The sequence below is a fragment of the Ornithorhynchus anatinus genome, chromosome 16, assembly GCF_004115215.2.
Source record: "Ornithorhynchus anatinus isolate Pmale09 chromosome 16, mOrnAna1.pri.v4, whole genome shotgun sequence".
Classification (NCBI taxonomy): Eukaryota; Metazoa; Chordata; class Mammalia; order Monotremata; family Ornithorhynchidae; genus Ornithorhynchus; species Ornithorhynchus anatinus.
The window spans coordinates 9,964,369-9,989,715 of NC_041743.1; the positions used below are offsets into that span (position 1 = coordinate 9,964,369).

At 49.6% G+C, this 25,347-nt stretch overlaps 1 protein-coding gene across 6 annotated transcripts in view; it reads left to right on the top strand.

Moving 5' to 3' along the window:
• Positions 1-25,347, top strand: part of CACNA1E (calcium voltage-gated channel subunit alpha1 E) — a 271,336-nt gene that overhangs the window by 51,646 nt on the left and 194,343 nt on the right. For all 6 annotated transcript variants that reach the window (XM_029081472.2, XM_029081478.2, XM_029081475.2 and 3 more), the window contains 3 exons: positions 218-484; positions 21,884-21,989; positions 23,135-23,274. In XM_029081472.2, coding sequence (XP_028937305.1) covers positions 218-484; positions 21,884-21,989; positions 23,135-23,274 — 513 coding nt within the window. The remainder of the gene's footprint in view (positions 1-217; positions 485-21,883; positions 21,990-23,134; positions 23,275-25,347) is intronic.

Consider the following 25,347-nt stretch of genomic DNA (forward strand, 5'->3'; position numbering starts at 1 on the left):
TCTGTGTCTCTGTCCATCACCCCTTCCCCCACCCCCTTCTCTCTCTCTCTCTCTCTCTCTCTCTCTCTCTCTCGTTTACACAGACACACACCCACCCACACACACTCCCTCTCCTCCCCGTCTCTTCCCCCATCTCTGCTGCTTGTTGCTGCTCGTGGGCTTTCGGGCCTCCGGCTGGGATCACCTCTGGGTGTCTTCTGTTTGTTTAAACTTCCAGGATGGCCCGTTTTGGGGAAGCTGTGGTTGGCAGGCCGGGATCCGGAGAAGGAGACCCCGAACAGAACCGGAACCGGCAGGGGACCCCGGTGGCCTCCGCGGGGACCCAGGCGGGCTTCAAGCAATCCAAGGCCCAGAGGGCGCGGACCATGGCACTGTACAACCCCATCCCGGTCAGGCAGAACTGTTTCACCGTCAACAGATCCCTCTTTATCTTCGGCGAGGATAACATTGTCAGAAAATACGCCAAGAAACTCATCGACTGGCCATATCCTTTCTTCCCATACCCTGCCTTGCTTCTTTCCCCCATTGCTTGCTCCCGGGCGGGGGGGTGGGGGGGAATATATTCTGGGAATTTTTTTTCCGTTATCAGTTGTGTGCTCGGTCCCTGTTTGCCCCTTTCCTAAAGGCCTCTCAATCCGGTGCATTTGAGGAGCCGCCGTGAGGTGATAGAGACCAGGCGTGGCCAGTAATACGCTCAAGGTAAGGCGCCCGGGACTGCTCATTAATATCGCCTTCCAGAGACCACATGGACCAGGGGATGCCCTCCGAGCCGGGCCGCCATCCGCTTTTGAGTACCAGTAGTTTTCTGCAGTTCACTCTTTTCAGCTTTGTGTGCCATGGTCTCTCTCTCTCTTTAATGCATCCTCTTCCCTCCTCCCTATTCTTCCCTCGGTTCCCCCCCCCCCCCCCCCGGAGCCCCTGCAGAAGCCGGGCCGTGTGGTCTGGGGGTGGGGGAGATGAAGAGCGTGGGTCCCTGGCATCTCCCGTTTCGGAACTCTCTGCGTGCCACCCCCGAGACATCAGAGCGGCTCCCGGAGGGGTCCGGAGGGCAGAGGAGTTGGGCACGGGGCTTGCCAGCGGATGAAGGTGGCAAAGGAGCCCGCCTCTCTGCTCCAACGCGCAGCCCCTCCCTGCTCTGACCTTTAACACGGGAAAGTCGGTGGGGATGCCGATCCCATGGGAGGGTGGAAGGGTGGGGAGAGGGCACCGCTCGGCTCCTTCCATCGAGGCGGGCAAGGTGGTTGTAGATCCTGTTCGGGGGGAAAGGGAGCCTTGCCTCTAACTTTCCTGATTGCCTGCAGATGGTCGCCGCGCCCGCGGGAGAGGGCGGGGGGCGGCAAAGGAAGCCTCTTTGTCTATTTATCCAAGCCCTCCTCTCTCCCCCAGGGCACTAGCCACCAAGCGCTTTCATCTTCTGATTTGGAAGGGCCCGGCCGGGACTGGGTAAAGTTGGCAGTGCGGCGAGCCGGAGCCAAGCGGGCAGATCGGGCCAGGCCTGGAAGCCCCGGGAAAGCCGGCCAGGAGGCGCAGGGGGCCGCGGGGGAAAGGAACAGAGGGGAGGGAGACAAGTGCACTCTCAGCAGGCAGCCCCTCCTCCCCACTTTCCCTCCCCCTGCAAGGGATGCGTCGCGGGACAGCGGCTGGCAACATTTCTGGCTGTGGGGTCAGCCAGGCTCGCCGCAACTTTTCCTCCTTCCTTTTCCAGCTCCCCGAGGCTCGCTTCCCTTCCTCTCTCCCTCCTTTCCTCCGTCCCTCCCTCCATCCTGCTTCCCCCTCCCCTGTCCCCAGACAGGCTGCTATTGGTTGGTGCGCGGCCCCCTCCGGCAGGAACGAGCATCTCCGAGCAGATCTGCTCCTGCCGCCTATTATTAATCCCTCTATGGGCGTAGCCCTCCTCTCCCCTCCCCTCCCTGCTCTCCCCTCCCTTCCCCTCTCGCCCTTCTTCCTTCCCCACTCGCCCTTCTTCCTTCCCCACTCGCCCTTCTTCCCTTCCCTCCCTGCTTTCCCCTCCATCCCCTCCTCTCCCCTCCATCCCCTCCATCCCCTCCTCTCCCCTTTATCCCATCCCGCCCCACCCATGCGGCCAGAACCCTGGCCAGCTTCTGCCTCTAGACAGCCCGGAGGACCGGCTCCTGGCATGTGTGTCCAGAATCGGAGATTCCCGTCTTAGAACGCTCGCTGCTCCCGTGCCCCTGCTCATTCAACACAGCCGCCCTCCGCCCAGGGCTGAGGCTTTGAACAACTGTACTAGGCCTCACTTGGAAAACCTCAGGGGTCTCATGCCCACCCCAGTAGAGAGGACCGCCCAGTCAATTACCCTTTGTCGCTTTTGTTGGCACCTACTTCCCGGAGACTCTCCCACACCCTTTCCTGGCATCTGGCACAGCCACGCTAAAACCCCTTTCAGAGTCTGTCCTCTCCGTCCCCTGTGCACACATGCATCGTGATTTACGGTTCCTGGCAAGGACATGGTGGCCCTCCCTTCCCACGCCCTGCCCTGCCAGGAAATGCAGGGTTACAAGGCCACCTGGCATACCCAGACTTACCCCTTTTCCCTCTTTGCCTACAGTGGATTCCAGGGTAATGGGAGGATCCTCAGGGCAGGGTGAGGTGGGGGATGGATGGAGAGGGACAGGGTCGAGGTGACTCCAAGAACTTGTTCTGCTCAAGGTCTGGGCAGGAGGTGGGAGGGGTGGGAGATGGGGAAGGAGGAGGGAGCTATGTCCTGAGGGCCTTGTTTCTTCCTTTGGCACACTGGCGGTTTTGCAGTGGTTCTACTTACAGTACGATTGCGGCTGTCATAGTGTACAAATAACATCTGTCAAGGGGGAGCCAAGTTGGAAAATTTAAAATACACTGTTGCTTGCTAATTCTCTTGGCCTCAAATTTGGAATGACTAATAGATGCTCTGTAGGTGGTGGTGAGGTGGAAACAGTGAGCTTCTGCCGATAATACATTTCCCATAGTGCCTCTCTCTCTTGTCCTCTCTTCTCTCCCCAACACCTTTCTCCTTCCTAATGGACTTTCAGACAGCTCCCAGTGTAGCTGCTGAAGGAACCTCGGTTCATGATCACGTAGAAATCTGATAGATGCATAGACCATTGGAAGAGCTAAAGCTGATCAGAGGAAAGATTAGCCAGAAAACGTCAAGCCTTGGTTGAGCACTGATGCGAAAGTTAACAAGCCCTATGCTGGTGCATTGGACATCCTTGGGGAGACTGGGTTATATCTCTTTTGGTGCATCGGTTAAAGTCTCCCAATTTTAGGATATTTGCTGTATACATGCTTGGAAAATGTGTGCGTTATTAGTCTCCAGTAGTTCTTATTAAATAATTTAAGCTTCTGAATTCTGGTTGTAGCCAAAAAAAAAAATGGTTCTGCTAGGGGAATCATCCCTCCTGAAATTTGAGGTGCTTTTTAGCTTGTGCTTTTGGGGGACTGAAAACTATGGATGCACTACCAGAATGATTGCAGCTGGAGGTGGGGCATTCTGGGAGAGATGTATCCATGGTATTGCTATGAGTCAAAGACAACTTGATGGCATAAGACAAACTGGGGGCGAGGGAAGTTGAGGGGGAAAAGCATGGAAGATGGTGACAGGGACATCTCTCTTTATGTCTCCTGAGACATTCCGGCTAGTTTATCAGGGATTGGACACATTGTGGACCTATATGGAACTGCGTGGGTATTGGCGTGGCCAAGCCAAATGGTGGTAAATAGGAAGAGAGGTTCAAGATTAAGTTTCAGGAACCTCTCGGGGAAAGAGGACACCCTTTCAGTAGGTTGCTTTGCAACATGAATGGTCTTTTACCGCAGCAAAATGTATGCCAGGACAGGTAGGATCACATTTGACTGGAGATGGGGATGGAGTGCCACGATTAGGGTAAGCTTCCTCTTCAACGTGGACCTTGCAGTGAAGGGCTGTTGTAATTGCACACTCTTATCAGTGCTTAGTCTTTTTCTCCTTGTAACTGCATGATCACACAGGCAGTGAAATGAGATAACATAGCGGTGCCAAGGAGTGAGACTAGGACCTCAGAGGTCTTGGACCTCTGAGCTGGCAAATGGACTCCCCATTGACTCATAGTGGACAGGTGGGGCCTTTCTCTCAGAGATTGAGGGTGGGACTTGCTTGGGGGGACCAGAGAACAACTGACATTAAAACTGGAAAACAGAAATTTGAGTGAGGGAGCTTGTTGGAATTCAAATGGCTTGAGGATGGAGTTAAAATAACTGATTTGTAATGGTTTCATGTTTTGGACTTCATGTCAATAGAACCCATTTTTATTAATTTGATTGTTCCTTGGAAATTGAGAGGATCCACACCGTGAGCTAAAGGAGCGGGGACAGTTCTGAGCACCGGATTTTTTTCCTCTGGTGGAGTGCTTTAGTTCTTTGATTGGAAATTGGAATTATGAGCTTGGGCTGAAATTACTTCAGCCATTGCTCTGCGGAGGGTCCGTGTTTCAATGATGCTGCTGTTGTCTTTTGAAAGAACCGTTGGATTTCTTTCAGGAGATGTGCTTTTTAGTTACCATGAAACTTGGTTCAGGATTTACAAGGGACTCGATGATTCCATGTATTTTATCAGGAGAATGGCAGGCTCCAGCCCACCTTTTTCTGTTTGATTGGCTTGGCTCAGCAGAAGGCTGCACTTCTCTTCAATCAGAGAGATGGGATCAACACATCAGAATCCACCTGATTCATCTGATGTTGTTTGTATCCGACAACGATGAAAGACATGAAAGAGCCCATCTGAACCTCTCTGTAATGAATGTCTTTTATCTGAAGAAAGACTCAACTTTCTCTTTTTCTCTCTCCCACCCTCTACCCCCCGCCCCCCAATTTCCTTCTCCCCATTTTTCATCTTTCTATTTTTCTATTTCTTACTTTTAGGTCTGTGTGAGTGAATAATTCATGGTCCGTGTGGGCTTTTCTAAGGCTTCCTGAAAAGAAGGCTGTTTGTCTTCTTTCTGGGTATTCATGAAAGCTCCTGCAGAAGGCCAGCTATGGAAATCTGCTCTTAGTTCATTAGCATTGCTTGTAGTAGAATTGTGACCCAGGGAGGAGCAGCCGGAGAAATCTGTTTATTCCCTTCCTCCCCTTAATAATCTCCTCCAGTCCGGCAACTATCACCTTGCAGGCACTCCAATATTGCACCACCACTGCTAAACAATGGGCCCGGAAAGGCTCCGGGTTGCTATGAGCCCAGGGGTCTGTCACACTGAACCTTTAGCCAGACAAGGTACTGAACCAGCAGAATAGAATAAAGACCTATAAATATAAAGTTTTCAGATTTTTTAAATAGTATTTGTCAAGTGCTTACTATATGCCAGGCACTGTACTAAGTACTGGGGTAGATACAAACTAATTATTCATTCAATAGTATTTATTGAGCGCTTACTATGTGCAGAGCACTGTACTAAGTGCTTGGAATGAACAAGTCGGCAACAGATAGAGACAGTCCCTGCCGTTTGACGGGCTTACAGTCTAATCGGGGGAGACGGACAGACAAGAACAATGGCAATAAACAGAGTCAAGGGGAAGAACATCTCGTAAAAACAATGGCAACTAAATAGAATCAAGGTGATGTACATTTCATTAACAAAATAAATAGGGTAATGAAAATATATACAGTTGAGCGGACGAGTACAGTGCTGAGGGGATGGGAAGGGAGAGGGGGAGGAGCAGAGGGAAATGGGGGGAAAAGAGGGTTAAACTGCAGAGAGGTGAAGGGGGTGGTGGTAGAGGGAGTAGAGGGAGAAGAGGAGCTCAGTCTGGGAAGGCCTCTTAGAGGAGGTGAGTTTTAAGTATGGTTTTGAAGAGGGGAAGAGAATCAGTTTGGAGGAGGTGAGGAGGGAGGGCATTCCAGGACCGCGGGAGGACGTGGCCCAGGGGTCGACGGCGGGATAGGCGAGACCGAGGGACGGTGAGGAGGTGGGCGGCAGAGGAGCAGAGCGTGCGGGGTGGGCGGTAGAAAGAGAGAAGGGAGGAGAGGTAGGAAGGGGCAAGGTGATGGAGAGCCTTGAAGCCTAGAGTGAGGAGTTTTTGTTTGGAGCGGAGGTTGATAGGCAACCACTGGAGTTGTTTAAGAAGGGGAGTGACATGCCCAGATCGTTTCTGCAGGAAGATGAGCCGGGCAGCGGAGTGAAGAATAGACTGGAGCGGGGCAAGAGAGGAGGAAGGGAGGTCAGAGAGAAGGCCGACACAGTAGTCTAGCCGGGATATAACGAGAGCCCGTAGCAGTAAGGTAGCCGTTTGGGTGGAGAGGAAAGGGCAGATCTTGGCGATATTGTAAAGGTGAAACCGGCAGGTCTTGGTAACGGATAGGATGTGTGAGGTGAACGAGAGAGACAAGTCAAGGATGACACCGAGATTCTGGGCCTGAGAGACGGGAAGGATGGTCGTGCCTTCCACGGTGATAGGGAATTAGTTTGGACACAGTCCATATCCCTCATGGGGCTCCCAATCAATCCCCATTTTACAGATGAGGTAACTGAGGCACAGAGAATTGAAGTGCCTTGCCCAAGGTCACACAGCAGACAACTGGCAGAGCTGGAGTTAGACCCCGGGTCCTTCTGATTCCTAGGCCCGTGCTCTATCCAAGAGGTCACACTGCTTCTCTCTCTCTCTCTCTCTCTCTCTCTCTCTCTCTCTCTCCTCTAGAGAAGCAGCGTGGCGCAGTGGAAAGAGCATGGGCTTTGGAGTCAGGGCTCATGAGTTTGAATCCCAGCTCTGCCACTTGTCAGCTGTGTGACTGTGGGCAAGTCACTTAACTTCTCTGTGCCTCAGTTCCCTCATCTGTAAAATGGGGATTAAGACTGTGAACCCCACGTGGGACAACCCGATTCCTCTGTGTTTACCCCAGTGCTTAGAACAGTGCTTTGCACATAGTAAGCGCTTAACAAATACCAACATTATTATTATTATTATTATCCTCCCTCACTAGTCTTCCTGAAGCCCCGCACCAAGCCAGATAGGCAATCAGCAAGAGCACAATAGCCTCATTCTTAATTTTTACATCGAGGCAGCAATGTTTCCCTACCTTCCACCCTAGGACTTCTCAGTCAACCCCATAACAGAGGGATAGGATATGAGAGGCTTCTATACCACCTGTCTCTTGCCAAGCATATTATAATCCTACACAGAGAGGAATTTTGTGTGGGCTTTTACCAGTCGTGTTTCTAGACAGAAAGTACAAGCACAAAGATTTTTTTTTTTGTGCCCCCACCAATTTAACGGTCTCTTGCTCTACTAGCAAGATTCTGGGAGAAACCTGAGGTATTTGTCCCAGCGAAGGTAGAGGTTTACTGACTTGGTTTTCTGCTCACTAGAACTTTTGTTTCATCTCAAATCTAAACGTTGCTGCTGCCCACTGGAAACAAGAAGCAGCAGGGAAGTGTCATATTCACTTGAAGGGAAACATACCAGAATGTGTTTCCCAAGTGTGAGGTGATTATCTGGAATTAAGTGCTTAGCACAATGCTCTGCATACTGTAAAGTGCTCAATAAATACAGTTGAGTGGTTGAATGAATGGCATGCCACATCCTGATCCTTGGGCCCCAAACCCTTGAGGGTCTCAGTGAACACTGGGACGAAATCCATGGGAATCGAATGACAGTCCTGGTGGGTCCTGAAGGAGAAGCTATTTGGTTTGATTTTTACCTGTTCCGCCTTTCATTTCTTTGGTTCAAATCTTTGCCAGATTCCTGGTTTGCTGTGATCCTTTCTTCTCCCCAGCTGGGCTCTCCAGCGAATATTTCCCAAGTCAGGAGATGCTTCTCAGAGAGAGTCTGCTGCTGGTCCCGTTGGCCAGTTGACTTGGAAGGAAAAGTTGAAGCCTATCTGGATTCAGGTCGAGGCAGCCAATGTGTTCCAGGAGAGCACTTACAATTGGGGGATTTCCAAGGCTTGTGCTGTGGTTTTTCTCAAACTTCCAACCTCCTGGATTTAAATTTGCTTCCATTCCTTCCCCAGTTATTGGAGTCAATTGTGCTGCTTTGGCAGGGATTGACTTGCTCTCTTTGAGCAAGCAGGTTTTCTGTTCCTCTCTGGCCACCTTCTGTAAGTCAGTAAGTTCATTTTGTGGCAAGACTTGGATGAAAAGGAGAGGGAAGCTCTTCCATTGGGCAGTTGTCTTGTGCAGGTTGGGAATTAGCATGGTCTAGAGGAAAGAGCCCAGCCCTGGGAATCAAAGAATCTGGGTTCTCCGCTGCTTGTCTGCCATGTGACCTTGAGCGAGTCACTTTTCTGTGGCTCAGTTCCTTCAATCTGCAAAATGGGGCTTCAATTACCTGTTCTCCCTCCTACTTAGAGTGTGAGTTCCAAGTGGGACCTGATTATCTTGTATCTAACCCAGTGCTTAGTACCCCAGTGGTTTGTTCAGAGTAAGTGCTTAAGAAATACTATTGTTGTTGATGATATTATTATTATACTATTATTATGTCATGGGTCAGTCTGGCTCTCCTGGGCACCTGGGACTGCACTTGGATTTTATGTAGCTCCTTAGCCATTGCATGGTCTGTGAGATGGATGGCTTGCAGGCCGCAGCAAGGCAGAATGAGCTTCCCTAGTTTGACTCCAGGCAGAAACAGATTCTTCTTCCACTGCATTAACAGCTTTTTGACATTCTTGGGCCTTGTCCCAATTTTCACACCTTTTCCTACCAGTACAGGCAGGGCTTTGCAGAGCAGAAAAGCATGAAATGAATTTTCATCAGTTGTTCACTAATGTCTTCGCGTTCTCCAGCTTGGGGTAACTGGGAATTTTTCAGCTAATCATCCAACTTCTCCTCTTCCCTTCATTGCACATTTTTATGAAATATTAAGGCCAAATCCTTATTAAGATTCCCCTTTGGAATCGTAAACACTTTCTCTTATTACTTTCTTGACGCCCAAGCCTTGCAGTTTGCTTAGAATTTGTGCCAGAGGAATGATGGGCATTTTTGTCAGGTTTCTCCTGGAAACCCCGTATGACTCCTCTTCAGCTCTGTGGTAGTTCAGGGGCCTTAAGGAGAGGTGCAATTTCCATGCTATCCAATCAGATTTAGGAGCGAGAGATTGGAAGAAACGGGTTTGTGGCAAGGTGGGGCTTAGCTTCACTGTCCAGCAACACTGACTGATAAACCTGTGTGCCGTCTAACTTTGGCGGATTCTTTTCCTGCAATGTCAGTGAACACGGACTGGCCGAGATAGCTAATGGAGTGTTGATCTGCACTACACAATAACTAAGCACTTCTGTTGATTCCCTCAAATTGGTTCCATGCTGTTTTGGGGCCCCTGCACTGCGGTTAGAGCTGGCCCCCAAAACCCTTTCTAGCCCTCACTCTCATTTTTCACCAGGTCAAGGGGAGTATGGATATTTCAGTTGGGCGAATTTCCGTTTCCTGTTGAGGAGGTGGAGGTCCCAGTGTATAATTTTTTTCTTAATCCTCACTCACCCAACCCATTCTTGGGTGGAATTTCAGAAGCAGGTTTCTCATTTAATTCCTTTCCTGGATAAAACAGTTGTTTAACTCTGGATCTGTTTAAGGAAGATCATTATAAACTCAGTTTTGCTCCCCGGAATTTGATTTCAAAAGTGTTAACTCTCTCCCCTTATTGTGACTCTCAACGGTTTTTAGTGAATTTTCTCACAGCAGAGTCTGTGGTGATAGAATCCTTTCAGGAAACAATAGTACCGACTTGAATAAAGGCCGAGTTAAAACGTCTTTCAGTTCCAAAGATTTGGTTTGTACTAGTTAGGCAGCCCAAAATTTCACCTGGTCTCACCTGGAGATCTTGGTGACCTCTGACTGGATTTTCTTTGACCTGGAGTTTCAGAAATTTATCTTGCTATTACCCCTTCTTTGGAGTTCTGGTCCTGCCCTGATTTTCTCTTTGGCCACAGAGAAGAAGAAATCATGCCAGGAACAGGAAATTCCCTTTGTGAATGGTACTTAATCATGGAAATTAATCTGTGTCATGCAGCATAAAGGAAATGAAAGGAAATCAGGGAATAAACCGAGTCAGTGCTGCCATCCCTTTGTGGTACACTGTGGTTAGGTTAGGTTTACTTGGGAATGTGCGCTTATGAGGATCTGTGGATGCAGGCAGACATTTATGTAGGGGAAAAAGGGTGGTCAATGCATTTGAGAAGCAGTGTGGCCTAGTGGATGGAACATGGGCCTGGGAGTCAGAAGGACCTGGGTTCTAATCCTTGCCCCACCACTTGTCTGCTGTGTGATCTGGGGCAAGTCACTTGACTTCTTTGTGCCTCATTTACATTATCTGTAAACTGGTGATTAAGAATGAGTGCCCTATGTTGGACCGATACTGTGTCCAACCCTAATATCTTGTATCTATCCCAGCGCTTAGAACAGTTTCTGGCCTATAGTAAGTACTTAAAAATTCCATTATCATTATTATTATTTGTAGAAGGGAAAGCACTGGGGAATATAGGTGGGGCCCATGTCAATGTTGTAGACATGGTCATTGTGTGGGATAGGTATCCAATCAATCCTCTGCTGGAACTCCTTTTTTGAAATGGTTTTCTCATAGTTTCATGGAACCTATGACCAGTAGTCATTGGTGTCCCATCTGAACCATTTGGGTCATGATGAATGATGCTGGGACAACATGGAGCTAAACCTTGGGGCTCCTCAAACCAGAGGGATTGGAAACAAAATGTAAGTCAGACAGCCAAACCAGCAACCCATGGAGATGTTTTGGAGAACTATTCACTGCCTTACTTCCTCTGAGTACCTACACAAATTTTCCTGGACACAGAATCCAGACGACCAAACGTTCTCCTTACAAGCATCTCCTCGAGCATCTGATGGGAAAGATTCTCTCCAGTGAGCCCATCTCCCATCCACTCACCTTCATTTCTGATGCATTAGAGAGGTTAGGACTGAGGAGTCAATAAGGCTGTTAGCATGGCAACAGGTTCCATGGTGGAGCACTGTGAATCCCTGAGCAGACAGGAACTCAAGTATCCTCAACCAGGTTTCATTGCAAACCCAGAATTTGGTTAGACTCAAATCCTTCTGCCAACCCATTGGCCAGCCTCTCCCTCCCTGATCCTAGAAGGGATTCAGTCCAACCAAAGTTTCTCTTCTGACTAATCAACCAATGGAATTTATTGAGTGCTTACTGTGAGCAGAGCACTCTAACAAGCACCTGGGTGAGTACGATTCAATGGAGTAGGGAGTCACGGCCTCTGCCCCAAAAGGAGGCTTCTGACTAGATGGGGAGGCAGACATTACAATAAATTCCATATGGATAGGTAGGTATATAAGTGTTGTGAGACTGGGAGAGGGGTGATTATCAGATTGCTTAAGGGGAACAGACCCAAATGCATAGGTGATGCACAAGGGAGGGCTTATTCGGGGAAGGACTCTCTTGGAGATGTGATTTTAGGAAGGTTTTGCCGCTGGAGAGTGAGGTGGTTGGGCAGATATGAAGGAGGAGGGAGATGTGGGCAAGGTGTTGGCAGTGAGAAATACGAGACCGAGGTACAAGGTGCGAGGTTGGTGTCTTCCACGGGTGATTTCCCAGCTGCCCTTCTCTTCCCTGATTATCCAATAGGGGCCCAGTGATGGGGATGGCCCCATGGGTGGAGGGGGATCCCTAGGGGATATTATAAACTCTGTAAGTGGGTTTTTGTAATGTGATTGTGATATAACACAGCTAATACCGTTGTTCCCTCCTGTAGCCCTGCCCCTCAGTGCTCATTTCTAAAGAAAGCAGGGCTTCAGTTCAAGTCTGAAGCTTGTGTTCTACATTGTGGTTAAGGAGAACCCGCAGCTCTGTATGAATCTGTAAACTGCTCCTGCTGTGCAAAGTGACAGGGAATAACTCTGTAGGGAAGGGAATCAGGAGAAGAAGATAACAATGTTCCTTGTTTCATGATCAGAGCTAGGGAAAGACAAGCAGGGATTTAAATCAGTAAGGGATTTAATGGTGATTATTAAGGGTTTACTATGTGTTAAGCCCATAGGTACGAGGTAGTAAGATTGAGCATAGTCTCTGCCCCACTTGAGGCTCACAGTCTAATCAATCAACTAGTGGTATTTGTTGAGCAGTTACCTATGTGCAGAGAGCTTTACTAAGTGCTTGAGAAGGAGTGTGGCCTACTGGGAAGAGCATGGGCCTGGAGGTCAGAAGACCTGGGTTCTAATCCTACCTCTACCACTTGTCTGCTCTGTGTCCTTGGGCAACTCACTTAACTTCTCTGTGTTTCAGCTTCCTCATCTATAAAATAGGGATTAAATCCTACTCTCTCCTAGTTAGACTGGGAGCCCCATGTGGAAGAGGGACTGCATCCACCCTGATTATCTTGTATCTACCCCAGCATTTGGTTCTGTGATTGGCACATTAAGTGCTTAAGTACCATAATTATTATTTTTATTACAACATAATAGAGTTGGTAATTATGATCCCTGCCCCAAGGAGCCTACAGTCTAAGAGTAAGGAGAGCAAATGTCTTATCTCCATTTTACTGAGGAGGAAACTGGAACACAGAGAGGTTAATTGACTTGCCCAAGATTACACAGCAAGTCAGTGGCAGAGCTGGGATTAGAACTCATGCCTCCTGACTCCCAGCTCCATGCTCTTTCCACTAGGCCCTGAGGCCCCCAGGAAGTTAAAGTAGGCACTAAGGAATCAAACCCAGGTATATATAGGCATTCGCTGAAGACAGAGCAGTCATGTCGGACCATCATGCACAGTTCTAAGTGATTCGCCAGCCAGTCAGTTGTATTTGAGTGCTTTACTGGGTATTAAGCGCTTGGGAAAGTATAATACAACCCTAAACAGACACAAACTTTTACCCACAATGAGATTACAGTCTAGCCACACACCTAGGAAGAGAACTGGCAGACACAGAGACATCAGGCACCTGGGTAGAACTTCTGGGTTGGAGCAGGGCTTGGCAATGGCCGCTCTCAAATTGCCAGCCCTTTCAGAGTCCCCAAACCTCATGACGGTCCTCCAGCACCCAAGTCACAGAAGTGAGGTGGCCTCAGTGGGGGCCATTCCAAGTGGCAAGCACTCCTGGAGTGGATCTGGCCCCCTCCTGGCTTACCCAAGTTCAGAGGGGGATGCGGAGTGGGACCGGGCAAGTTCTGTGGAACTCCCCTGCTTGGAGCCATCCAACTCTGAGGAAGAGCCACGCTGGGCCTGAGCCCCTCGGAGCCCCAGAGGCCTGCTCCATGGAAGTGTTCCTCAGGCCCTGCCCTTCTTGGGCACCTGAAACCTAGGCTTGACAGGCTGGAGTACTTTGGGTCCTGTGCAGCCTGCATACATGTGTTCACAGATGGAAGGCTGTGGCTTTCCCAGGGTGGCATTGCACCTCTAGGCAGCTGCAGGAAAAGCTCCCGGAAGTTTCCAGGATCTCTGAAGGTCCTGGCACCAGCATGCACAAAGGCACATCTGGCTGGGGCCACAGAGATGGTAGCTCCCCTTGCCTGGCCCCACCCTGGATGGAGCTAACAGGGATGTGCCCCTAGAACTAACTATGCACAGGCATACGGGCAGCCTCTGCAGTTTCAAGTTGCCCTGTTCTCCCACGGATGCAGGGGAGAATAGGCCTCAGTGCAGTCTATTTTGAGCTTGTGCTTTCCTGAAGCTCTTGTCACAACATGTATTTTTTAATTATGAAAAGTCAGAGCCCTCAATTCCCTTGACCCACATAACACAGTTTTGCATAACAAGGTGTTTTCCAAGAAAGCTGCTCCGGTGGTACAGAAGGTTTTACTGTTCAGGAGCAAGCTGTCAGATTAGTACCCAAACCTTAGAACCTTCTGATTCTCCCTTCCTTTGTGGACTAACATTGAGATGTCATTGTCAATACTTTTCAAGAGACTCTAGTCGCGGCTGTTGGAGTTTGGAATGGAAGGGTCTTTGGAAATAAATCAGAGCTCTGTGAAGGAGAGATCCCTCACTTCATAGCTAAACCCTGGCAGAGATCAAGGAGAGTGTCCTGTCTTCCCTTTCCCCCGTTCCTGAATGATGTTTCCTCTGCCGGGCTGAGGGATGGAATTTGGCTAGCTCTAATGCAAGCTTAGATACCTCCCCAGGTTCTTGGTAGTGAGTTTCGCTCTCAGTCCTCCAGCTTGACCACAGCTCTGACGAAGAGATTAACCAAAGAGGGTGGTAAAGCTCCTGTTCTCCTAATGACAGTAATAGTGATATTTGCTAAGCGCTTATTATACGCTGGGGTTAGATAAAAGATAATCAGGCTGGGCACAATCCCTGCTCCACCTGGGGCTTGTCTCAGTAGGAGGGAGAATAGGTATTCAATCCCCATTTTATAGATGAGGAAAATGAGGCGCAGGGAAGTGACTTGCCCAAGGTCACACAGTAGGCAAGTGATGGACTAGAGATTGTTATTGTATTTAAGTGCTTACTGCGTGTCAAGCACTGTTCTAGGTGCTGGACTAGTTACAAGTTTATCAGGTTGGACACAGTCCTGGTCCCACATGGGGCTCACTGTCTTTGTAGGAGGGAGTACAGGAATTTCCCATTTTACAGATGAAGAAACGGAGGCACAGAGAAGGGAAGTGGCTTGTCCAGATGGCTTAACTCCCAGGCTCATACTCTTTCCACTAGGTCACACTGTTTCCACTCCTCCTAGGGGAGTTTGGGAGATCTACTTTGGCACCAGCATGTTTTGAGCCAGCTGGTCCCCCTGCAGCCAATCCTGAATGACTGGAATATCAAGTTTGGGCTTCCAAAGTAAGGAACTATAAGCTCCTTGTGTGACGGGATAGTGCCTATCTACTATCTATCTATTGTATTGTACTTTCCCAAGTGCTCACTATAGTACTCTGCTCTTTGTATGTGCTCAAAAAATATCACCGATTGGTTGGGGAGGATTCTTAGTTTGATACTTCTGGAAGTTGGGCTGTTCGGCTCCCAACAACTTCCAGCTTTGGTCCAATTTGAGTTCTTTAAACACCCTGCTTACCCGCTAAGCCTTTTGAACCTGCGAATCCTTCCGTCCACTGTGGTCTGTGGTCTTGGAGCGGCTTTTCTTCTGGGAAGGCAGCTTTCCCTCTAAACGAATGTAGAAAAGTCTCTCAGAGAACTCTCCTTGAGCACACTGCATGTGCCTGCTGCAGTTGTGGAGTGGAAACAACTGCCTTTTCAGCTTCAGATACGATCACATTATTAAAGTGCAAGGCAGTCTGGTTCCTGGAACTGTCATTTTCCCCCTCTGTTTTTTTTTCCTCTTCTTGCAAAGGCTTTCCATATTTCCATTTTTTCCCCTAACACTCAAACGCTTTCATCCCAGTCACCGAACATCTATTTAGTGACAGTGTTTTGAGTGCAGAAGTATTAGGCATATGACAAGATCATTTGTTAGGAAATTTATCAAGGTGAATATACTGTAGAGGTGAGAAGGGCAATGTGGTGGGTGGGGGGAGAGAGAGAAAGAGAGAGATATCTGCTTCATTTCTCAGAACCTCCACTGCTGTTGTTTTGGAGGGTTTTTTTTGCCTGTTGGCTGTGGGATTTAAGGTCCAGCCAATTAAAAAAATAATGTGATTTTGGTTAGCAGCAAAGGGAATTTCCTCCCAGTAGTGTCATAGGTGTCATCTAGAGGAGATCTAGTTTCCCGGGGAACTTTTCTTTATGTGAATTTAAAGGAATGCTGGGAGCCTGTTGATCAACAGAACTGAGTCCACTGGGCCGTGTAGTACAGAGGCAGGGTTGTGCCAGTCAGGGCGAAGCTCTTCTGGGGATTAGTTCTTGTTCCTTCTCCATGGCTTTCTTTGTCTTTCATTCATTAGATTTTTAAGTCTTTTCAGGGAGTAGGTGTAATGGCAGGCCTGTCTTCTTGACATCCAGAGAGAGAGAGTGCAGCTGCCTGTCAGATGGTGAATTTGAACAGAGACAGCGTTGTCATGGTGACAGCAAGTTGCATCCCAGTGCCATGGAAACCAAAGTTAGAAAACTGATGTTAAGGCAAAAGAATCACATGATGTATTTTTTTGTTTTGTTTTAAAAAAAGAAAAGGGGTTTGTTTTTTCCATCTGAATGTTTTGAAAAGGTTGAGTTGGGAGGAAAAGGAGCTGGCTAGATAATGAGGAAGAAGCTTGTAGAGTCTGTGACTCCTTCTTCAGAGTTGGCCATTCGGCAGGGATGTAGGGTGGGTGAGTGGTCAAGGCCATAAATTAAAGATGTGCATCTGGGCTGTGGGTGAAGATTCTGAGGCCTATAGAGAGTTCGGTGTTTTCCTAATTTGTGAAGGTAACACCTAAGTCACTTCTGTGTTCCCTGCCCTCCCCCAAGAGAGGGGCATGGGTGGTGAACCATGAAACAGGGATTATAGAAGGCTGTGACTTCTCCCCTTGACTTCTGACTCACCTCAGGCAATATTCCTGGACCAAGAATTTTAGGAAATTCAGTCATTCAGAGAGAAAGGTGCTCTTTACAGTCTCTGCATTTCTTAGCCCACGGGATCAGTTCCCAGATTGATTGTGCTTGGCCTATTCTTGGTGATTGAGTCGTCTCTTTCTTCTTTTTCCTTCTCTCCAACACACCTCCCCTTCCTAATTCTTGTCTTCTTCAGCATCCTCTTCTTCCTTATCCTGTCCTCAGCACAACTTGCAGAACTCCAGGGCTCACACAGAAGGTAAAGAATGGCTTTAGTAGGACAGCATGCTTCTGCCTGAGCTGGCTTGAGGTCTGTCAGTAGGAAGGAAGATGTGGGACAAGTTTCCTTGGCAGCTCTGAGAGGGAAGGAAGAAGAGTAATGGAATTTTTTTTGGAGTGATGGGTGGGAAGAGGCTGTAGTTCTGTTAGGAAAGGACACGAGGACTTGATTCCACCCCTGGTTCTTGACTCCCGGGGTCAAGGTTGAAAGCCAAGTCCTCTCAGTGGGGATGAGACTGGTTTCCAGGCTTCAGTTTGAGTTTCAGACCCGTTTTCCTCTCTCTCTCTCTCTCTTTCTCTCTCTCCTGACCCAACAGAATAGACTTTTTGTTTGTTTTGTTTTGTGTGGTATTTGTTAATCACTTACTATATGTCAAACACGGTCCCTGTCCCGCATGGGACTCGCAGTCCAAGTAGGAGGGAGAACAGCTATTTAATCCCCATTTTATAGCTGAGAAAATTGAGGCACAGCAAAATTAAAGTAACTTGCCCAGATCATACCGCAAGCGATTGGCAGAGCCAGGATTAGAACTCAGGTCCTCTGATTCCCAGCCTGTGCTCTTTCCAGTAGGCCATGTTTCTTCCCCAGCTGGCTTGGGAGAGGATGGGCACGACCTCACAGGTATGAGCTCATGGCTTTTTGCATCCTGGCATGGTAGAGGCTGGTGCCGTGTGTCCGTGTGGGCAAAGTCTCTCTCCTCCTAGCCCCCACCATAAATGGCCTCACCATGGCCTTGTGGATGATTAATGACCCTCCCAATCACTTGGAGAGATTGCATCAGGGCCATCGGTCCTAGTCCTCTGGGGCTCATCTCTGGGTGAATTTCCTGCATTAGCAATAGAGAGTCTGGGCTAAACAGCTCGGGGCGGGGGGGGGGGGGGCAGGGAGAGGTGGTGTGTGTGTGTGTGAGACAGAGAGAGAAAGAAAGAAAGAAAGGGAGAGAGAGAAAACGTGCTCCCAAATCATTTCCCTCCTTCTCTTTATAATCTCTCATTGTGGCCAGTCTCTCAGTGACAGGTAGGAGCCCCAACCAGCTGCTTTACTGCCCAGCTCTCTGCAGGGCTGAAGACCCGCAGGCTTGCAGCAGCCTCCCCCCAGGTCCCCGGTAATGACCATGATGACACCATCCCTTTTCCTTTTGTGTTGGGTGGGATCCCAGAGCAGCAGACTTGCTCCCTCTGCTCTAGAACATCCTGTTGCAGTTCCAGCTCGGAGGAGGTGTCTCTCTCTTTTTGTGGGCATGGGTTCCAAACTTGAACCCAGATAAGGCCACAGGATTAATAATAATAATAATAATAATAATAATGTTGGTATTTGTTAAGCGCTTACTATGTGCAGAGCACTGTTCTAAGCGCTGGGGTAGACACAGGGGAATCAGGTTGTCCCACGTGGGGCTCACATCTTACTCCCCATTTTACAGACGAGGGAACTGAGGCACAGAGAAGTGAAGTGACTTGCCCACAGTCACACAGCTGACAAGTGGCAGAGCTGGGATTCGAACCCATGACCGCGGACTCCAAAGCCCGTGCTCTTTCCACTGAGCCACGCTGCTTCAGGATTGTGGTCTAAAGGGTCAGGTAGGCCTCGTTAACACACAGTGTATCCTCCGCACAGGTAAGTCGGAAGATCTTGGGATCCCGATGGCCATAGCCGTGGTGCAGAGGACTGGAGGTGGGGGCGCAGTGGCCTCTCTTTTGGGTGTCTTCAGGAGCCCTTGCTGGCCATAACCAAAGCTGAGGAGAGGCTTGGAAAGGAGTGTGCAGAGAGGGGAGGAGGGGGGCAGTCCTGGTGGCTAGATTGCATGGGAGTGGTTCTGCTAGATGTGGCTTGAGGGCAGCTGGTCAGCTCACTGTGCCAAGGGAAGGGAGAGGCAGAAATGCACCTCTTGAGGACATGGCAGAGATCCCTGCTCCTCTGGGGACCCGTCAAAAGTTCGGGATGACTCCAAACCACAAAGCAATTAAATGGGAAGGGGTAGGTGAGCTCAGTGCCTCTCTGGCCCCATAATCGCCCACCTGCCCCCAGACACTGGTATGGAGCCCCAGCCTCTTGGTGCTCTGGAGGACTGGAGCCTGTTAGAGCACTTGGCCTGGTTGAGTTGAGCAGGTCCAGGCTTAGGCAAGCCCCTGACAGGAAGAGAGGGAGAAAGAGAGAGAAAGAGAGAGAGAGAGTGGGGTCTGGCCTGGCCTGGCCTCCCCGGTCAGCCCTTTCCTCTTCTCTGAGCTCACGGTTTACAGGGAAGGAAATGAACAAACGGCAGGTGTGCAGCCCAGCAGAGCTGCTCAAATTAGCTGAGTTGCTAAGGAAACAAGTCAACTGTTCAAGAGAAAGAGCGTTGGGTAAAGGAGATAAATCAATAAGCAAACCTATTTTTATCATTTCCCTAATGATTGTCTTGGAGCCGCTGGGAAGGGAGAGAGCAGGAGAGATGTGGCCCATCATTATTGGGCTCAGAGAGTCCTCGGGGTGGAGGGCCAGAGGTTGGGTCGTTAATCCCTTTTTAGACTGTGAGCCTGGGTTAGGCAGGGATTGTCTCTATCTGTTGCCGAATTGTACATTCCAAGTGCTTAGTACAGTGCTCTGCACACAGTAAGCGCTCAATAAATATGGTTGAATAATGAATGAATAGTGCAATTAACCAGGAAACAAAGAGAAGGGTCTGCCTCCCCTCCTGCTGGGGAAGGAGTATGACACACAGGTCTATGTCTTGGTAGGTTTGGGCACCTTTCGTATTGCCTTCTGACCCTGGCGCCCCATCACTTTGGTCAGAGAGTGCTGTCCCCTAGGGGCTGGAAGCCCTCCAACCCCACCCCAGGCCCAGTGCTTGAAGAGATGCTAGCCAGGAGGGAAGGCTTTGGTCAAGCAGGCTGGGCTCGATGGGAGTTTGGGGACTTACTGTGAACAGGAGCCCCAGAGCTCACTCCTCTTGCGTAGCCAGTGGAGAGGGAATGGGTAGGGAGAGGGGCACCGCTATCAGCCCCAAACCACTCGTCAGGTGCTGACCCTCTGCACCCTGGCCCCCCTGCCAATCTTAGGTTCTAAGGCGGCCAACCTTCTTCCTCCTTGCCTGTCTTATCCTGGCTTTGGTCGCCCAGGCTGAGCATGGTAGATCGAGATCATGACAGTGAGTGATGATGACTCTTGGGCTCTGACAGTTGGTGAGGGACAGGCAAGAGCTGGAGGGTGGGGCTGGGTGCAGCATGGTGCTGTTGGGCAGCCCTGCAGTGACCACGAAGGCACATGAGGTGGCTGCTGCCCAGGGTCCACCTCGCCTGCAGTGTCAGCAGCACTGAGCACATTCAGTTTAAGCTGGTGTTAATTGCTTGCAGGTTTTCACGGGGTGTGGGGGGCGGGGAGGGGGTGAGAGGAAACTAGCCGACAACAGTTGTCAGTTCCTGACTGGATCAGCAAGAAGCAGGAGTGTCTGCAGTTTGTAAACTCATGGTTATCTATCCCTGACCCTCACTTCTTCTCTTCCCCAGTGTAAGCAGGAGATTCACCTAGAAGATTTGTTGCTACCATGTTTGGATGATGGTTTTAGAGCCTGAATTTTCTTTGCTTGTCTCCCCTGGTCCCTCCCTGCCTCTGGTCCCTCTGTGGGCAGGGAATGTCCCAAGTGCTTAGTAAAGTGCTCTGCACACAAGTAAGTGCTCAATAAATATGATTGAATGATTGTGTCTCCCATGGGCCCGGCTGGTCATCAGCAGGCAGGGGTCAGAAGGGAATGGAGTTGTGACTTCCTCTGTCAGTGCTCTTTAGATGCTCAGTAGGGTGAATATCTCTGTGTGGATGCTGGGACTTTACCCAGGGGATAAAATTAACTCCTTCCTTCCTCTACTTCTCCCCACTCAAACTCTGAAACATCTTTGGCCAAGATTTAGCCTGGTGTCCCAATTAGGGGGCAGAGAAGCCAGTGGGATATTTTGGGATTGCATCTCGTCTCCCACTCCATCCTAGCTCCTGGGGCTCTGCCATGCCTGCAGGCCAAGCTAGTTTGGACCCCTGGCACAGATCTCACCTCGGCAAATCCAATCTCGTGACCCAGGCGTAGCAAGCCTCGGGCTCCACCCCAGTACTGGTTGGATGGACCGGGAGCTCAGAGAAAGCACGGCTTCTGCAGGAGGGTCAGGATTCAGCGAGAAGGTCACTGAATTGATTTCAGGAAATCCAGAGGCATCTTACAGATATTTGCATATTGAGCTGAAGCGTCCTCCCTCCTGAGTATGTAAAGTAAAATGTAATTAGTGCCTCACATTGGTATTCAGGGGGCGAGAGAAGCTTGATTTAGCTTTCCTCCCCCTTCACTTTGGTTCAGGGCCACCAGACCTGCCACGGATGGGAAATTAGATTCTTGGGGCCACCCGTCCCCCACAGCAGGAGCTTTCTGTGGAAGAGGAATTTGGGGTTTTTCCCTGGCATTCAGGGGATGTGGGGGGGGGAAGTGTTAGCCGTGGGCAGGTGTCCACCCTGGGAGCTCCCTGAGAGGAGCTGGGGATTGCTCGTGGTACCTGGCTCTTCCTTATTCCCCTCTCCCTTTCCAACAGCTCTGTCTGCCTCTACCACCACAGCCACCGGCCAGGATAAGGAGTGAGTGTGTATGTAAGTTTGGACCTCTGTGTATGTGCATATGTGCCCACTTGTGCCAGGAGAAATGCCATTACTTTCCTTCTCACAGGGACTGTCTCTGTTGTCGATTTGTACATTCCAAGCGCTTAGTACAGTGCTCTGCACATAGTAAGCGCTCAATAAATACTATTGAATGAATGTTTTCTTGTGCCTGGCCACAGAATGAGAATGATTCAATGCCTCCAATAACGTTTTCGTGATGCTTTCTTTTCAGGATTGAAAATAATGAAAAGTGAAGGGCCGAGCAAGAGGAATTCAAGGTCCCTTTAGTTAGAGCAGACCACATAAGTTTACCTAAGGCTGCCAGTACTCCAGGATTTCTCCAGGCCACCCTCTGTGGTAACTGAGTCTGTCCAGCTCCAGGCCCTACCAGGGAGAGCAAACTTACAAAGAGAGCAGAGATCCCTGGGGCCACAGGGATGGGCTATTGGGAAAGATGGTTGATTTCTTCAACTTCTTTTTGTGAGACAGGCTCAGTGGCCTGGAGGGAGGGCAGGCTGGTGCAAAACAAAACTGTGGGCAGGTGAATGTTGGCATTTATTTACATAGCTGGTTTACAAGTTGATTCTCTGTCCACGGTGCTTTTGCCCCTTAACTTCACCCTCTCCCGTTCACGCCATTTGAGTACATGATCTTGGCCACAATTATTGCGAACTGCATTGTCCTGGCTCTGGAACAGCATCTCCCAGAGGATGACAAGACTCCCATGTCGCGGAGGCTGGTAAGTATTGGTCTCTCCCTTCCATGTCTCTGACCTTCCGAACGAGGCTCATCCAGGAACAGAAGAGTTGGGATTGGCCCTCTTGGCCGAAGCCGGGTGTTGAGATGATGAAATGACCAGTTCTTTTTAGATGGTGAGGCCCACGAGGGACAGGGCCTGTGATTAATTTCCACCTGAAAGCTCTCCCAGCGCTTAGTACAGTGCTCTGCACACAATAAGCTTTTAATAAACACTATTACTATTGTTAGTTGGAGATGACCAAGCATACTGTGCAGACTGTAGAATTCAACTGTCCACCAAAATTGACAGGCAGTTAAGGGGGAAGGGAGTGGGATTTTTTTTATTGCGACTTACACTGAATCTACCCCAGCATTCAGTAAGGTGCTTGGCACATAGTGTGCGCTTACTAAATATGATTATTATTGTCATTTAATGTGGAGAAGAATTGGAGCAGAGGAGACTGAAAGAGGAGGAGTGCACAGGAGTTTTTTCCATTAAAACTTGAAGCAATGGAAGAAGTGGAAATGGTTTACTAAAGGAACCCTGACTATGAAAACATTTGTTTAGTCTTTTACATATATTTGCATAAATTATGTCAGCCTCTACTCTTCTTAATGCAGTTTTACTCTCTTTGAAGAGGTGGCATGGGGGAAGGGATCTTTCCACTGGCTTCTTGTCCCTGCCTCTTTCCTCTCTGCCATTGAACCTCTGCCTCACTAAACCAAAATGCCCAAGGATCCATGCAGATGTGGGCTCAATGCGGATCCACACAAGTATTTTTTATTTTGGAGGTGATTAGTTGGTGGTGGGGGTCGGGGGAGCCTTCTGGGTTTCTCCCAATATCCCTCCTCCCTCCTCCCCAACCCATTCCAAGCCTTCCAAGTTATTCACTTGGCATCTCAGCAAGCCTGCGATGTGTAGAGTTCTCACCCTTTCTGGGAGTTCCTGCATCATCTCACATGTAGAATTGGCACTGACTTGGGCTGCAGATGGTGTTACCAGTGGCATCTCTCTGGGTCCCAAGGAAGAGGCCAGGGAAATAAGTTTAGAAGGCCAAACCCCAATAACAGGATAAGCAAGGAAGGCAATGAGGCCAGCTGTCTCTGTTCCCTACCCTTACCACCGTGCCTACTCTCCACCCACAGGAGAAGACGGAGCCTTATTTCATTGGGATCTTTTGCTTTGAAGCTGGAATCAAAATTGTGGCCCTTGGATTCATCTTCCACAAGGGCTCTTATCTCCGCAACGGCTGGAATGTCATGGACTTTATCGTGGTTCTCAGCGGGTAAGTGTCTGGGGGCTGCCTTGGGGCCAAGAGACTGATGAGGTGGTTTTTGGGGCAATCTCAAAGACTGTGATTCTTCTGGGGCCAGTGTGGGGAGAGGGAGCTTTGGGAGACGAGCCCCCAGGAGTTTTGGCCTTGGGCTCCCAAACAGTAGTTCGGTGGAAAGATCTGATCTTCTCACGGCCACAAATGTTGTATCATGCGTGAGGGCTAAGCAGTTCTTTGAGAGGGGTGAAGCCGCTGTTGGATAGGTGACTGCTGCTCGATTTACTTCTGGCAGTGACTGGTGTGCAGTTCTTGCCCCTGGGGAACAGAAAGAGCTCATGCTTCTTTGTGGTTCTGAGGGGAAAGGCTTCTGAGGGGAAAGGCTTCTGAGGGGAAGGATAGAGAGAACATTGATTGATTAATTGATGGAGAACAGCTCTCCAGGGCAGATTCCTGATGTGGGTAAGGGAGGAGAGAAATTCCCTGGTGAGTGTCTGCACTCCATTGAAAATGTTGGTTTCTGTGGATTGCTGATACAGTCAGTATTAGTGCTGGCTGAGGTCGGTGGGGGACAGGCCCTGGAGGTGGGAAGTATGGGTGTGGCCTCTCGCCCCTCCTGAAGCTCTGACCGGCTCTCTGTCTAGCTGTGATTCCTGCAAGGGAGCAGAGCGGGACAGGCCAGAGAGGCAAGCCAGAGCTGTTAGATGATAGAGAGTGGTCATTGCTCGCTTCAGTCTAACAATCTAAAGGTGGAAGGGAAAGACAAGACTGCTCTCCCCACTGGGAATGGGGAGAATGATAGGATCCAGGGATATTGAAGAGGGAGGTCAGAATATGTTTCCCTATAGTCCTTGTTATAGGTGATGGATTTGAAATGTCATTTGGAAGGGATGAATTAAATGAAATTGATTGGTTTGGAAAAGGGTGGAAAAGCTTGACATAGAAATGTTTTGAGTATCAATTTTAGTGTAATTTACAATTTCTTCTAGGCCTGCCATCCTAACCCAACAATAAACAAGGAGTTCTTTCTGGCCAAGTGAGATTATGCATGTAAACATGCTTTTCAATTTCCTGATGATTGGGAGAAAGGGTTCTGTGGGGACTCCCGACAGGAAAGCGTGTGGTCAGCAAAGTGTGTGGTTCGGGGAGATGGAGGGAGTGGGAAATGTGTGGTGACTGTGTTGGGATTTGAGAGGAATTGGCCACCTCCTATTAGTGATGGAATAAATTTCTCCCAGTTTCTGGAGCAGATTCACCTGCAACATAGGCACAGATGAGAGAGGGGAAGGGGGGAAGCTGGAAGATGCATGCTGGCTGCTACGGAAGCTCTTCGTGTATATGCTACAAGCCCCAGCCCTGGAACTGAGCATGCATATTGGGGACTACTACAAAACTTCTCTGTGCACATGCTCCAAACACTGACCCTGGAGCTGAGTCACTTCACGACCATGATGCTCCATTCCCATAGAGAGGGTCCGGCTGAAGATCCTCAAAGATCCATAGATGCCAACACCCCCCGCCACCTCTCAAGGATGGGGTTCTTCAGACAGTTAACTTTCTGCTGTGTGGCGGGGAACTGGTTTCTAGGTGGCGTGTTGCAGGCTGCATGGATTTGGGCTCCGTCGGGTGCTGGGAGGAGTTTGAAGGGAAAAGTGTGGGATGAAGGAGGTAAAGGGCAAGGCTGCTGGGAGAGGTCATCTTTGGTACAGCAGCAAGGCTAGTAATGCCTGGTCTGGGTGTGCAGCAGTGGTGTGGCAGGACAGGAGTCCCACCCTGGCCCCACTGCCTCTAAAATGCCTGGGGATGTGAATGGGCAACCATGTAGCCCAAGGTGCCCTGTGGGCCCCCGGGCCTTGGGCAGCCACTACTGGCAAAGATTGTGCTTAGTTCCATCATGCTGTTTTCCCTCTCTGTTCATTGCTGCTGCTCCCGGAGCCTGAAGGAGCTTACACTCGGGCTTTCCTGTTGAGCCCCTGTGCTAGGTCTGTGCCCCTCTAGTGCCAATGGGATTGTCCTCTTTCTTCCTTCTTCCTGCCATCCTCCCATGTGGTCTTGGTAGTTCCTGATCTCTTTCTGCCTTCCCAGGTT